Source organism: Geotrypetes seraphini, chromosome 7 (genome assembly GCF_902459505.1).
Source record: "Geotrypetes seraphini chromosome 7, aGeoSer1.1, whole genome shotgun sequence".
NCBI classification, from domain to species: domain Eukaryota; kingdom Metazoa; phylum Chordata; class Amphibia; order Gymnophiona; family Dermophiidae; genus Geotrypetes; species Geotrypetes seraphini.
Genome location: NC_047090.1, coordinates 24,379,563 through 24,394,587, shown reverse-complemented (window position 1 = coordinate 24,394,587; position 15,025 = coordinate 24,379,563). Strand labels below are relative to the sequence as shown.

Here is a 15,025-nt window from a genome sequence, read left to right as displayed (position 1 = left end):
TATTTAGATACGCCTGTATCAGTCTTGCTGCTGCATTCTGCACAATTTGCAACGCCCTGCATCTTATCTTTTAGTTATTCCAAGATACAGGACGTAGCAGTAATCAAGTTAGTATAGTTTTGATAGTAATCATCACTAATGACTCTTTTTAATTAACCAGTTGCATATTATTAAATGTTAAACCGGCTCTTTTAATTAACAGTTGCATACACTGGGACAAAGGTCGAATTTCTTGCCGGGGGGGGGGGGTGAGGCGTAGTGTAGGGCCCTCCCCCCTCCTCGGCTCTCCGCTGCAGACTAGAGGGCAAGAAGCGCCGCGTCAAAACGCTACGTGTCACGGGGAAGCGAAGGGCAGAGCCGGCAAACCCTCCTACGTCGCTCGCCGCCCACTCAGCTAAACATGCCCACCGTGGACAAACTGCTCCTAGAAGAGGCTCTGCAGGATAGCCCGCAGGTAGGAGCAAGACGAACGGCCGCTTCGGGCGGGAAAACGCCGACGGCGCTGTGGAAAATGTTTTATAGCTGAGGCGCGAGCCGGGGGTGGGGGGGGGGGGGAGAGAGAGGGACGACGACGACTAACGGCCAAGGGGAGGGGCGCTGGCCGAGGTGTGAAGTGAAAAACGTGGAGGGAACGGGGGTCTTTAACTTGTAGAGAGGGGGGGGGGGCTTCCTGCTTGTTTGTTTTTGTGTGTGGTTGGGTAATGTAAACACGGCTGCGGGTCGGAGGCGGGTGTGAGAGAGGAAAACCCCGCCCACTTTCATTTGGACGCTCTAGGATGGTTTTCGTCTCCCAAGTCAAGCCTAGCCCTTTTTTTTTTTTTTTTTTTTTGGGGGGGGGGATGTCATTGGGAGCGCTCTATTTGTGCTGCTGAGTCGGCTCATGATAGACACCCCGCCCAAAACTCGTATTTTTGAAGCAGACTAGGCACGTGCCTACAGTTCAAGTTTCAAGTTTATTTAGTACTAGCTGATGCCCCGGCGTTGCACGGGTATTTAATTATAGCAATAACACTGTAAATGGATTCAATAAAGATACTTTATAGTGGTGAATGAAAATATATTTTTTACAGCTTTATAAAAAGTACAATATTCAAATTATAATGTGAAATATTTGACAAAATGAATACAATACAACTAACACAAAACTTGATTATAAACAACATTTTTAGTTTCACCTCCAGGAGCAAGAACATATACATTCTTGGGTGAACCCTACCCTTCCCACATGTGCAGGTGGGCCGCGAGACCCCCAGAACATATCACCCCAGGTAGTGAGGGATCTGCATACCAATTTACGTTCAAAGCGGTCCCACAGCTTTTTACATTTTTTCCATTGACTTGAATGGGTGAAATCTGATTTTCTGTTTGTAGCTCCGCCCACGTGTGCAGGTGGGCCGCGAGACCCCCAGAACATATCACCCCCGGTAGTGAGGGATCTGCATACCAATTTACGTTCAAAGCGGTCCCACAGCTTTTTACATTTTTTCCATTGACTTGAATGGGTGAAATCAGATTTTCTGTTTGTAGCTCCGCCCACGTGTGCAGGTGGGCTGCGAGACCCCCAGAACATATCACCCCAGGTAGTGAGGGATCTGCATACCAATTTACGTTCAAATCGGTCCCACAGCTTTTTACATTTTTTCCATTGACTTGAATGGGTGAAATCAGATTTTCTGTTTGTAGCTCCGCCCACGTGTGCAGGTGGGCCGCGAGACCCCCAGAACATATCACCCCAGGTAGTGAGGGATCTGCATACCAATTTACGTTCAAATCGGTCCCACAGCTTTTTACATTTTTTCCATTGACTTGAATGGGTGAAATCTGATTTTCTGTTTGTAGCTCCGCCCACGTGTGCAGGTGGGCCGCAAGACCCCCAGAACATATCATCCCAGGTAGTGAGGGATCTGCATACCAAGTTTCGTTCAAATCGGTCAAGCCGTTTTTGCGTGATCGCGGCACATACACACATACATACACACATACCTCCGATTTTATATATATAGATTTTGATTACCTCCCATAGTCCAAATCCAATGGGAATTACACATGTTCAAAAATTTAAAAAAAAATATTCATTACCAATACAATGGTGTATGTAAGGAAGGAAAGGCATAAATACAATTTAAAAAAAAACTAAGAGTAAAAATAAAACTAGGGAAGGGTTAAGACACGAAAGGTCAGGGAACAAATACCCGCTTTATTCTATTGGATCATCTATCTAAACTTATTATAGAGTATGACCAATCTATTGGAAAGCGTCTTTGAATAGCCAGCTCTTTAGAAGACTTTTTAAACTTACTAAGAGATTTTTCTTCTCTTATATTAAGTGGATAGTGAATTCCAAATTTGTGGAGCTGTGATGGAAAAGATCATATCTCTCTTACAGTATAAAACTTTTAAGGAAGGTACTACTAACAGGGGGAGGCGCGTTAGATGTGCTCGAGAGCACCGGTTGTTTGTTTTACACAGGCTTTCTGCAGATTTGCTAATTAACTGCACAAAGCCCTACAGGATTTCTATACTTTTCACAGTCCTCCCTTCCACTAGAGAATGACACAGTGGCTGTTACCTGCGATTAGCTGGTGGTAACCCGCCGAAACGGTAAGAGGGGAAAAACGTGCTCACTGCGGGTACGGGGACAAGGCCATCCACCACCCCATGGAGCGGTGAATGGCCTTGTCCCCGCAGTTAAGGGAAGGAACGCGCGCAGCCCCCTCCCTCCTTCCTACCTACCCGAATCTATCTATCTATCTCCCTCCCCCCATTACCTTTGCAGCGCGTTTTGAGTAACTTTCACAAAGCCGTTGGAGCCTGCAGGCAGTACGTGCATGTGTGGGCGGAAGCTTCTCCTCTGATGCCACTTCCGGTTGTGTCAGAAGAGAAGCTTCCGCCCACACACCCTCGCTACTGTTTGCAGGCTCCGACGGCTTTGTGAAAGTTACTCAAAACACGCCGCGAAGGTAAAAGGGAGGGAGGGAGGGAGATAGATAGATTCGGGTAGGTAGGAAGGAGGGAGGGAGGGAGGGGGCTGCGCAAGGGGGCACAAAGGGTGGTGAGGTGGCAAGAGGGAAGGGTGGTGGAGGAAAGGAACAGACGCTGAAGGGTAGAGAGGAACAGACGCTGAAATGACATGGGGAAGACAGAGTGGGGAGAAGACGCTGAAAGGGAAGAAGACAGAGATGCCAGACTATGGGGGAGTGGAGGGAAGCAGATGGGTGCCAGACCAATTGGGGGGATGTGTATGAAGGGAGAGGCACAGTAACAGAGTAAATGGAAGATGCAGAGAGAAGGCAGACAGTGGATGGAAGGAATTGAATGAGAAGATGAGGGAAGCAGAAACCAGACAACAAAGGTAGAAAAAAATTTCTATTTATTTATTTTCTTTTTTTTTGTTTGTTTGTTTTAGGATAAAGTAGTATATTAGTTGTGTTTATAAAATTTTATAAACAAAGCCCTGCCAGCTGAACATCTCTTTCTCTAGTTCAGCAGCCAGAACTTTAATTTATAAGGAAGGAATAAGCTAAATATTGCAGTACTGAGGCTTTTATGGATGCTGCGGGGACAGTGGTCGCGGGGATGGGGCGGTGACAGGGATGATGGTCGCAGGGACAAGGCGGTGATGGGACAAATTTTTTCCCATGTCATTCTCTACCTTCCACACAGTTCTCCATCCTCCTACTCCCCCTTTCAGTGCAGAGATGGTGTGTGGTAGGAAGGCTTTTCTAGTCCCATGGAGGGAGATGTGAGCTCTGGGGTTCTAGAAGAAACCAGTGAGTATGTTAGGCTAGGCAATGTAGTATTGTTGAAAAGAAGTAAAAATGTATGGGGCAGGGACACGTTTGCTGCAAGCTGAAAAAAATTAAAAAATGGCAGAAAATGATGGTGTGCAGAACATTTTTTTAAAAGGGGGAGAGTATTAATCACAGAAGCAGCACAGCATCAGAGAGAGTACAGTCATGTAAAAAAATTAGGACACCCCTTGAAATATTCAGTTCTTTCTTAAGAAATATTCACATATCAATGTCAAATCTTTTTTTATTTATCTCTGGAAAAGAAAGTGATGTAATTGCAGGTAAACAACAAAAATTTTTCTTGATTTACTCATGAAACAAAAGATATCTACAAAAATGTGTGTTCTAACTGAGGAATAAATTAGGACACCCCCCCCCAACATATCCTCCCACTTAAAGTGGCTCAAATCACACACAGGTGTATCACATTTGGTGTACATGATTAGAACATAGTTACTCAGCATTTTGAAGGAGGTTTGCCCTATTTAAACCTCAGACATTTAGTTTGGTGTGCTTATGATTGCTGCAGTGAGAGTGAATACCATGGTGAGATCAAAAGAGCTGTCTGAGGCCTTCAGAAAGAAGATTGCAGCAGCTTATAAGTCTGGTAAGGGATTTGAAAAGATCTTGAAAGAATTTGACATTAGCCATTACACACTCCGGAAAATAGAATACAAGTGGAGGACTTTCCAAACAACTACCAACATGCCCAGGTCTGGCTGCCCAAGCAAGTTGACTCCCAGAGCAGACCACAAGATGCTCAAAGAAGTCTCCAAAATCCCTAAAATGTCATCACGGCACCTACAGCAGGCTCTTGCTACTGTTGATGTGAAAGTGCATGCTTCTATAATCAGAAAGAGACTGCACAAATTTAACTTGCATGGGAGGTGTGCAAGGAGGAAACATTTGCTGTCTAAGAGAAACATCAAGGCCAGACTGAAGTTTGCCAGAAAGAACATAGACAAACACCAGGACTTCTGGAATAGTGTTCTATGAACAGATGAGTCTAAAATTGAATTATTTGGACACCAGAAAAGAGAACATATTTGGTGTACACCAAATACAGCATTCCAGGAAAAGAACCTCATACCAACTGTGAAGCATGTAGGTGGAAGTATCATGGTTTGGGGATGCTTTGCTGCAGCAGGACCTGGCCAGCTCACCATCATAGAATCCATCATGAATTCTATTGTGTATCAGAGGGTGCTTGAGGAACATGTGAGACCATCTGTAAGAAAATTAAAGCAGAAGCAAAACTGGACCCTGCAACATGACAATTACCCAAAACACACCAATACATCCACCAAGGACTGGCTGAAAACTAAGAAATGGAGAGTCCTGGAGTGGCAGTCAAAGCCCTGATCTTAATTCCATTGAGATACTGTGGGGTGATTTGAAACAGGCTGTACATGCAAGAAACCCCTCAAACATCTCACAGCTTAAAGAATTCTGCATCGAGGAGTGGGCCAAACTTTCCTCAGACCGATGTCATACACTGGTAGATGGCTACAAGAAGCGTCTCCCTGCTAATTTATTCCTCGGTTAGAATATACGTTTTTGTGGATATCTTTTGCTTTATGAGTAAATCAAGGAAATCTTCTGTTGTTTACCTGCGATTACATCACTTTCTTTTCCAGAGATAAATAGATTTGACATCGATATGTGAACATTTCTTAAGAAGGAACTGAATATTTCATGGGGTGTCCTAATTTTTTCACATGACTGAATGAAGAGCAAGAGTTCATACTTGTGTGTATAATTGTTTCTGGCTTCCCTTGGAAAATTTGAGTTGGCATACAGAAGACCACTACTACAAATGTCCTTGTATGCATAGGCAGCAGAACGCTTTATTGTTTGGGGGCCCAAAAGCTCTGTCCCAGACCCCGCCCTCATAATAGTACTACACTTTTCCCTCCAAATTCATGGATCTAGGACTCTCAACTTCGTTTATTTGTGAGTTTCTAAACCCTGACCCTCCCCCACCTCCTGGACCTCTCCACCTGGTAGCCTAGCAGTGAAGCGGGGCAGGAGTGATCTTCCTACGCTCCTGCCCCGTGCAGAGCCATCAATAAAAATGACTTCTGTGAGTTCCTATGATCTCACGAGACTACAGCGGGAACTCACAGCAGCCATTTTTTTAATGGCTTTGCACGGGGCAGGAGCGTAGGAAGATTGCTCCTGCCCCGCTTCACTATTAGACCACCAGGTAAGGTTTGGAGAGGTCCGGGAGACAGGAGGGAGGCAGGGGTGGGGCAGAGTCAGCCCTAAAAGTTATTCGTAATTTTTCCATATTTGTGGGCTGGCTCTTCCCCTAATCCCTGCAAATAAGGAGGGAGTAGTGTAATTGTAATACAATTTTTTACATTCATTTTTCTATATATACACACAATATAATCTTATTAACATCACATAATGGTTAACCACAAAATTAAACTACACAGAGCACATTGTATGCTTCTCAACATTCATTTCTACCAGAATACCTGGCCTTGGTCACACATGCAAAACACAGATAACCCCTATGCAAATACAGGACCACAAACTAAAAGTACTAATATATACAAATGAAATCCTAAGATGCAAGACCCTGCATGCAGAACAATCCTTCCTGAACAGTGCATATTATAGACAGCAGATGTAAATTCTCAAAACTGATATTTCGATCAATATATTGAAAATAAAATAATTTCCCCTAACTTTGTTGTCTGGTGATTTTATTTTTCTAATAATCTTTTCCCAGTTTCTGGCTGCACTTCCTTCTGTCTGTGCTCTTAACTGTGTATTCAGGGCCGTCTTATCCATTTGCTTTTTTTTTCTCTCCTTCACTTTCTATCCTACATCAGTCTTTAGCATTAACCTTTTTAACATTAACTTTCTTCCATTTATCTGCTTTCTTATCAAAATCTATCTACTTTTCCATGTCTTCCCTTCCCATCTATCCATGTGTACCATCTCCTCTCTCTTTCTTCTCCCCTATTCCTATCTATCCATGAGAAGCATTTCTTCTTATCTCTTCCCTGCCACACCCATTGCTGTGCATCATCTCCCTCTGTTTCCCCTTCCCCTCCATCCCTGTGCACCATCTCATCTCTCTCTCCCTATCACGTAGTAAGACATCTCTGTCTTCCTCCTTCCCCACTCCTATGGTCTGGCATCTCTATCTCCTTCCCTCCCTCTTCCCATGGTCTAACACAGGGGCGGGCAACTCCAGTCCTCGAGGGTCAGAATCCAGTTGAGTTTTCAGGATTTCCCCAATGAATATGCATTGAAAGCAGTGCATACAAATAGATCTCATGCATATTCATTGGGGAAATCCTGAAAACCCGACTGGATTATGGTCCTCGAGGACTGGAGTTGCCCACCCCTGGTCTAACATCTCTCTCCTCTCCTTTCTGTGGTCTGGCATCTCTCTCCTTCCTGCAGTTTGGCATTTCTGTCTCCCCTCCTTCCCTTCCATTCCGTGGTCTGGCATCTCTCTCTCCTTACCATTCCGTGGTCTGGCACCTCTCTCTCCTTACCATTCCACGGTCTGACACCTCTCTCTTTCCTCCTATCACCCTTTTCCGGAATCTGACATCTCTCCCTTCTTTGCATCATCTCTCATCCCTCCCTCCTCTCCACCACTATCATGTCCAACAATTCTCCCTTTATCCATGTATACCATCTCTCCCTCCCACTCCACACACCTATGTCCAACAATTCTCTTTTTCTCTTCCCTTACCCACCAGCAGCATCTCTTTTCTTCCCTTCCCACCACCTCACCCAAACATCTCTCTTTTCCTCACTTTCTAACCCCCAGCCCATTCGACATTTGTCCTTCCCTGCCTTCCCAACCCCCTAGCCCATGCAGCATCTGCCCTTCTTGCTTTCCCAGAACCCTCCCTCAGCTGTAACCTGTGGTATGACTCCCCAGTTCCCGACTTCCCCACTTTTCAACCTCCCACGCTGCTCTAATTTAAAATCTTTGAGCAGCCTGGTGGCACAACGAAGCAAGCCTCCCTGCTGTCAGCCTGCCCAGAAGTGTTCTTTCTGCATCACTCCCTCTTCCTGCATCAGTCATGCAGCTTGCTGCAGAAAGAACACTTCTGGGGCAAGCTGACAGCGGGAGGCTCGCTTAGTTATGCATCTGGCTGCCTGAAGATTTTAAATTACAGCGGTGGGGAGGTGGTAGTTGGGGGGAGTCGGGAGAGCTATACTTCCAATTGCCAATTTTGGGGGAGGCCATGGCCCCTGTGGCCTCCCCTGTTCTGACGCCTATGCTTGTATGTATAGTGAAAGGAAGCTTTCTGCCTGGGGAATTTAGCCAGCTAACTATTTGTTATCTGGGCAGCCCTAATACTGCCTTTCCCAAAGAAACTAAAGGAGTCAATATTCAGTCATCGGGTGGCAAGTGGTTTGCTCACTGCCTACAGCATTATTCCTAGATATTCGAAGCTGGGACCTGTGCAGGCTCAACATAACATAAGAATAGCCATACTGGGTCTGACCAATGGTCCATCTAGCCCAGTATACTGTTTCCACGGTGGCTAATCCAGGTCACAAATACAGTATCTAGCAAAACCCTGAATAGTAGCAAAATAACATGCTTAATCCCTTTGACTATGAGCCCCTAAATATCTTTCTTTTGCTTCTTCCATTTATATAACTTATGTATGTATTGGCCTGGCTCCGGCTCTCGAGGACCAGAATTGCCTACCCCTGCTCTAGTCTCATCACAGTCTGAATGCAAACTACTGATAGATGGAATATTTGGTGAAAGAGTAAAAAAAAAAAAAAAATGCTGGAGCTTTGACTGCTGTCTGAAATTTAACTGGAAACAAAGCATATTATCCAGCCACTGGTGGCCAGCATTTTTAAACAATAGCCACTGCCATGTGAATTGTGGCTGAATATTCAGTTTTAGTACCTATCCTGAATATCCATACAGCTACAGCTGAATTAAGACATAGGCAAGTGCCAAGGGCCCAAAGGTTTATGGGAGAGCCCTGTCAGATGTGTTCAGGATTCAGGAGGCTGATCTAGAGACCCTTAAGATTTTCTTCCTTAAAGAACACTGTGCTAGCTTATTTGAATTTTGACTTGGAATATTTCTCCAGTTTCTTGAACAGCAGTTGTTTCTTTTGCCAGTGATTCTCAGGAGTTTCTTTGTGGTGGCTGTTAAATGCAGAAATCTGAGTGAAATTGGCTGAGTAGTTCAAAAATTTAATAGGGGCAGAGATGATATTTTTTAAGGCCAATTTTCCTTGAGATAACTAAGCTTTCATACAAATATTGTTTTCCTTTAGATTTCCCTTTTAGAGAACAAGTAGACAAATATAGCTTAGTAGGCTGGTTAGTATATGTGAAAGAACTTTTCTGTAGAGCTATTAAAGTATTTGCTTGATGATTTTTTTCTTTGGTACTGGTAAGGTTTCAGTTGCCATACCAATCTCTCCCTAGTAGCATAAGGTTAGTATAAGTGTACTGTGTAAGGTATTCATAATTAATAGCTTGTATGTATAATTAATACATTTGTGGTAGTAGTATATATAGCTATTCCAAACTTACAACATTGTTCTACAACAAATATAGACTCGGATAACATTTGCAAATATATACTAGCAGGTGAATGTTTTGATTATGGAGGAGTGTGTGGCGCAGTGGTTGGATCTACAGCCGCAGCACCCTGGGCTTGTGGGTTCAAACCCCGCGCTGCTCCTTGTGACCCTGGGCAAGTCACTCAGTCCTCCATAGCCCCAGGTACGTTAGCTAGATTGTGAGCCCACCGGGACAGAGAGGGAAAATGCTTGAGTACCTGATTGTAAAACCGCTTAGATAACCTTGATAGGCGGTATATAAAATCTTAATAAACTTGAAAAATAAAATAAAACTTGAAAAAAAAATTATGATATATGTTCATCTATGCTCTAGCCCAGGGATGCCCACACTTTTTTGGCTTGCAAGCTACTTTTAAAATGACGAAGTCAAAATGATCTACCAACAATAAAATAAAACAAAATCACAAAGCACACTACGCAGAGAAAATGTTAAATATCATTTATATACGGGGGAGGGGGTTTCAAAGACATCAAGGCAGATGACTTTAAATTATGCAATGTCACCTCAGTAACAACTATACAGAAATAGACAAATGTACCCCCTTCCCCTTTTTACTAAACCACGATAGCAGTTTTTAGCACAGGGAGCTGCGCTGAACGCCCCGCGCTGCTCCCAATGCTCATAGGCTCCCTGCGCTAAAAATCGCTATTGAGGTTTAGTAAAAGGGGGCCATAGTGCAAAATATAGACAGCAGATATAAATTCGGACACATTTTGATCACTAAATTTTAAAATAAAATCATTTTTCCTACCTTTGCTGTCCGGTGATTTCATGAGTCTCTGTTTGCACTTCCTTCTTCTGACTGTGCATCCTATATTTCTTACCTTCTTTCTGCCTCCTGCATGTGTCCTCTCCTCCAGACTTAATTCCCCAACCAACATCTCTCTCTGTCCCTCCATGAGTCCAACTTTTTCTTCCTCTCTCCCTGCCCCTCCCCTTTCTTTCTTTCTCTCTTCCCCTCCCCTGATACTGAAAGGGATAGACTTAGTAGATAAGGACAGGTTGTTCACCCTCTCCAAGGTAGAGAGAACAAGAGGCCACTCTTTAAAGTTGAAAAGGGATAGGATTCTGTACAAACGTAAGGAAGTGGAAAACTGGAACGCTCTCCCGTTCAGGGGAAAACAATCTCCAGGGATTCAAGACAAAGTTAGACAAGTTCCTACTGAAGAAGGTCGTACGCTAGTAAGGCTAGTCTCAGTTAGGGCACTGGTCTTTGACCAAAAGGGCCGCAGTGTGAGCGGACTGCTGGGCGCGATGGACCACTGGTCTGACCCAGCAGCGGCATCTCTTATGTTCTTATGTTCTTTCTCTCCCTGCCCCTTTTTTTCTCTACTCTCCCTGCATCTCCCCTTTCTTTCTCTCCCTGCCCCTTTTTTTCTTTCTCTACTTTCCCTGCCCCTCCCCTTTCTTTCTTCCTTTCTCTACTCTCCCTGCCCTTTCCCATTTCTTTCTTTCTTTCCCTGCCCCTCTCCTTTCTCTCTTTCTTTCTCTCCCTGCCCCTTTCTTTCTTTCTTTCTTTCTCTATTCTCCCTGCTCCTCACCTTTCTTTCTTTCTCTACTCTCCCTGCCCCTCCCTTTTCTTTCTTTCTTTCTTTCCTTTCTTTCTTTCTTTCTCTACTCTCCCTGCCCCTTTCTTTCTTTCTCTACTCTCCCTGCCCCTTTCTTTCTTTCTCTACTCTCCCTGCCCCTCCCCTTTCTTTCTTTCTTTCTCTCCCTGCCCCTTTCTTTCTTTCTCTCCCTGCCTTTTTCTTTCTCTACTCTCCCTGCCCCCCTTTCTTTCTTTCTTTCTTTTTCTTTCTCTCCCTGCCCCTCACCTTTCTTTCTTTCTATCCCTGCCCCTTCTTTCTCTACTCTCCCTGCTCATCCCCTTTCTTTCTTTCTTTTTTTCTTTCTCTCTTTCTTTCTCTACTCTCCCTTGGGAGACGAAAACCATCCTAGAGCGTCCAAATGAAAGTGGGCGGGGTTTTCCTCTCTCCCTGCCCCTCCCCTCGCTTTCTCTACTTTCCCTGCCCCTCCCCTTTCTTTCTCTACTTTCCCTGCCCCTCCCCTTTCTTTCTCTACTCTCCCTGCCCCTCCCCTTTCTTTATCTACTCTCCCTGCCCCTCCCCTTTCTTTCTCTCTCTGCCCCTCCCCTTTCTTTCTTTCTCTCCCTGCCTCCCCAAGCCACCTCCACTGACTTCACCTTGCTTCCCCGATGCCAGGCCAGGCATGTACAAGCCCTGGGCCAACAAGCCATCCCCCCCCCCACACCCCCGACGTCAATTCTGACTTCAGAGAGAAAGTTCCGGGCCAGCTAGTCAGCGATTGGCCCGGAACTTCCTCTCAGACGTCAGAATTGACGGTGGGGGTGGGGGGGGTGGGGGGGGAAGGCTGTGGGCCCGGCACTTGCACGCGCCTGGCCTAGTGTTGGGGAAGCAGGGAGAACAGAACACAAAGGCAATGCAAGCAACTCGCGTTGCCTTTGCGATGTACTAGTTGATTGTGATCGACCTTTTGTGCACCCCTGCTCTTGCCATATACATATAGTTTTATTAAAATTATCAAACTGTGGGTTGTTTTTTTCTCAAAAAGGTTTAAATCTTCACTTTTAACGGTGAAAAATCTAATGCTTATATACCCCATATAGACCAACATTTACTAAGGTGGGCTAACCAATTAGCACATGCTAAAATGCCCATTATGGGCATCTTAGTGTGCTCTAATTATTAGGGCACCTTTGTAAAAGGACTACCGGTACATAATTTTTTTGAAATGGGTTGAATGTTGGGCAAATTCACAGAAACTCATGTTAACATTAAGAAATTTTCATCTATTCTATACAGAGCTGAGAGCTTAAGATTTGTTTTTTCCTCTAGGGGTTGATATTCAAATTTTGGCCTTAACCTCAGTAAAACAAAATTATTCAGCTACCAGATACCATGAAATAACACAAACCTTGCAAATATGTTACTAGAACTATGTAACAGAACCTATGAATAAGCAGTACAACATTTCCATTTGGTGCTCATGGCAGCATATATCCCTGGGGATAATAGGGATGCAGAAATAAGGACCGGTTATAGGAGTTTTCAAGTACCCAGGTCTCTCAATTTTCTGCTCTCCCTAGCTTTCAAGCACAGATGACAGTTCAGGAAAGCACAGGCTTGCTGTTTATGCCAAATTTTTGGTGATGCACCTAATAATAACTACTGAATTAAAGAAACATCGTGCCTCAATTTTCTGTTCCAGGACCTGTTTCTCTGGAACCACTCTACCTGCTGATTAAGACAGGTCTTGAATTATGTGATGTTCCAGAAGTTGCTCAGATCTTATTTATTCAAGCATGCCTTTTAGGGCTGGTTAGCAGTCCTTGTATATACCCAGTGGATGAAGAAAAGAGGCAAGGTTTGATAATCTAAATCAGGGGTGCCTACACTTTTTGTGCTTGCGAGCTACTTTTAAAATGACCAAGTCAAAATGATCTACCAACAATAAAATAATTTTTAAAAACCCCACAAAGCACACTGAAAGGCAGAGAAAATGTTAATTATAATTCATATTCTGGGCTTTTTTCAAAGAGGTCAAGGCAAATGACTCTATGCAATGTCGCCTCAATAACAGCCATACAAAAATAGACAGATATATCCCCTCCCTTTTTACTAAACCACATAGCAGTTTTTAGCGCAGGGAGCTGCGCTGAATGCCCCACGTTGCTCTCGATGCTCATAGGCTCCCTGCGCTAAAAAACTCTATTGAGGTTTAGTAAAAGGGAGCCATAGTGCAAAATATAGACAGCAGATATAAATTCTCAAAATGGATACATTTTGATCACTAAATTGAAAATAAAATCATTTTTCCTACTTTTGTTGTCTGGTGATTTCATGAGTCTCTGGTTGCACTTTCTTCTTCTAACTTCTTCTCACTTCACTCTGACTGCACTTCTTCTGACATCTGACTTCAGCCCACTCCTGCATCCAATATTTCTTCCCTTCTTTCAGCTTCCTATATGCTTTCTCTCCTCCAGACCTCATTCTCCCCCCAACTTTTTCTTTCTTTCTCCCTGCCCCCTTCTTTCTTTCTCCCTGCCTCCTGTTCTTTCTTTCTCTTTCTCTCCATGCCTACTTCTTCTTTCTCCTGTCTCCTCTTCTGTTTCCCTTCTTTCTTGTCTCCCTGTCCCCCCTTCTTTCTGTCTCCCTGCCTGCCCCCTTTGTTTCTTTCTCCCTGCCGTCCCCCAAGCCACTAGGTTTGCCACCGCTACCGGGAAACAGGCCTCCAAGCCACCACCGCCCCTAAGCTTTCCTTGCAGAAGCCTTGCGCTGACCAGGATTCCGCTCCCCTTCAATTCTGATGTAGGAGAGTCAAAAGCATCAGGTCAAAAGCGCGCCGGGACAAAGGCGCGCGAGGAAGATGGATTCTGGCAGTCGAGCAAGGAAGGACACAGCGAGCATGAAGTGATGACTGGTGGAGAACCTCAGGGAGAGGAAGACTGATACGGCCGGTCGATCGGGACGGCAACATGAGTCTATCACGGAACCCGGGATGGGTTCCGTGATCAACTCGCATTGCCTTCCCGAGCGACCGGTCGATCGCGATCGACGTATTGGGCACCCCTGATCTAAATTATGCCAGTAACACATAATGAATTAACCAGTGGCACTATTTTCTATAAAATATTATTATAGAATAAGGGTAACATCCATACACCATTTTTACGTATGCTAGAATTTAAACCGCATACATTAAATACCTTATTCCTACTAATAATTTATAATCTGTCTTTTCTCCGATCCTCAGTGAGGCCACCACCCACTTAGTATTCACTCATAGTGAGTAGCTTTATGCCTCAAATCGTCAATGAATCGATTTAACGGCCTCTTTTACAAAGCAGTGCTAGCAGCTGCCGCAGGGGATACAGCCCCAAAGCCCTTTAAATCTTTATGAGCTTTGGGGCCGTGAGTTTTAACGTTTTTACTTTTTCAACTTTTTTTTTATTTTTCAAACTTTTCATGTGTTCTGCAAATATCATAACTCTAATATATATGTACTATGAGTACTTAGCTGTATGGTCTCGGTTCAGACAGGGGAGATATACCGACATGTTTCACCCATGTGTTTTCAAAGGTATTTTCAAGGCTATCACTCCCTCATAAGCTTAGATGCCATTCTAACAGACCATAGCGTTCAGTGAGAAAAAACACATTTATGCACAAGTGTTGCCATTTTAATTCTGGTATTGTTTTTTGTTTTGCTTTTGCCAATCAGTGATATTATTTTTACATTTTATGTATGTTATTTTTTTATTATTGCCCACCTAGGATTTTAGATAGTAGGTTATAATTTAAAAAAAGAAAAAATAAATAAATAATATAAAAAAAAATATATATATATATATATACACTGTATATACTGTATATACAGAGACATTATAACCTCCTTTTTCCTGCTGGCCATTCTTCTCCCTGTGCACCTTCTAGCTTATGCCATTGTTTTTTCTACCCATTTGGCCACCTTAAGATCATGAGATATGATCACCCCCAAGTTCTTCTCTTGTGCACAAAAGTTCTTCCAAGTATAGTGATTTGCTGCTCAAATGCACAACCCTGCATTTTTAGCATTAACCCCCCTCTTCTTTAGTGTCCCTCCAGACTGGCACAGAA

The 15,025-nt window shown here is 43.9% G+C and overlaps 1 protein-coding gene across 3 annotated transcripts in view; it reads left to right on the top strand.

Annotated features, from left to right (window-relative positions):
- The first annotated feature begins 288 nt into the window (after positions 1-288).
- Positions 289-15,025, top strand: part of APPL2 (adaptor protein, phosphotyrosine interacting with PH domain and leucine zipper 2) — a 125,921-nt gene continuing 111,184 nt past the window's right edge. For 2 of the 3 annotated variants that reach the window (XM_033952809.1, XM_033952808.1), the window contains exon 1: positions 290-454. In XM_033952809.1, the coding sequence (XP_033808700.1) occupies positions 401-454 (54 nt within the window). In that variant the 5' untranslated portion in view covers positions 290-400. Of the gene's footprint in view, positions 455-15,025 lie in introns of all 3 variants that reach the window. The other variant, XM_033952811.1, reaches the window with a different exon arrangement.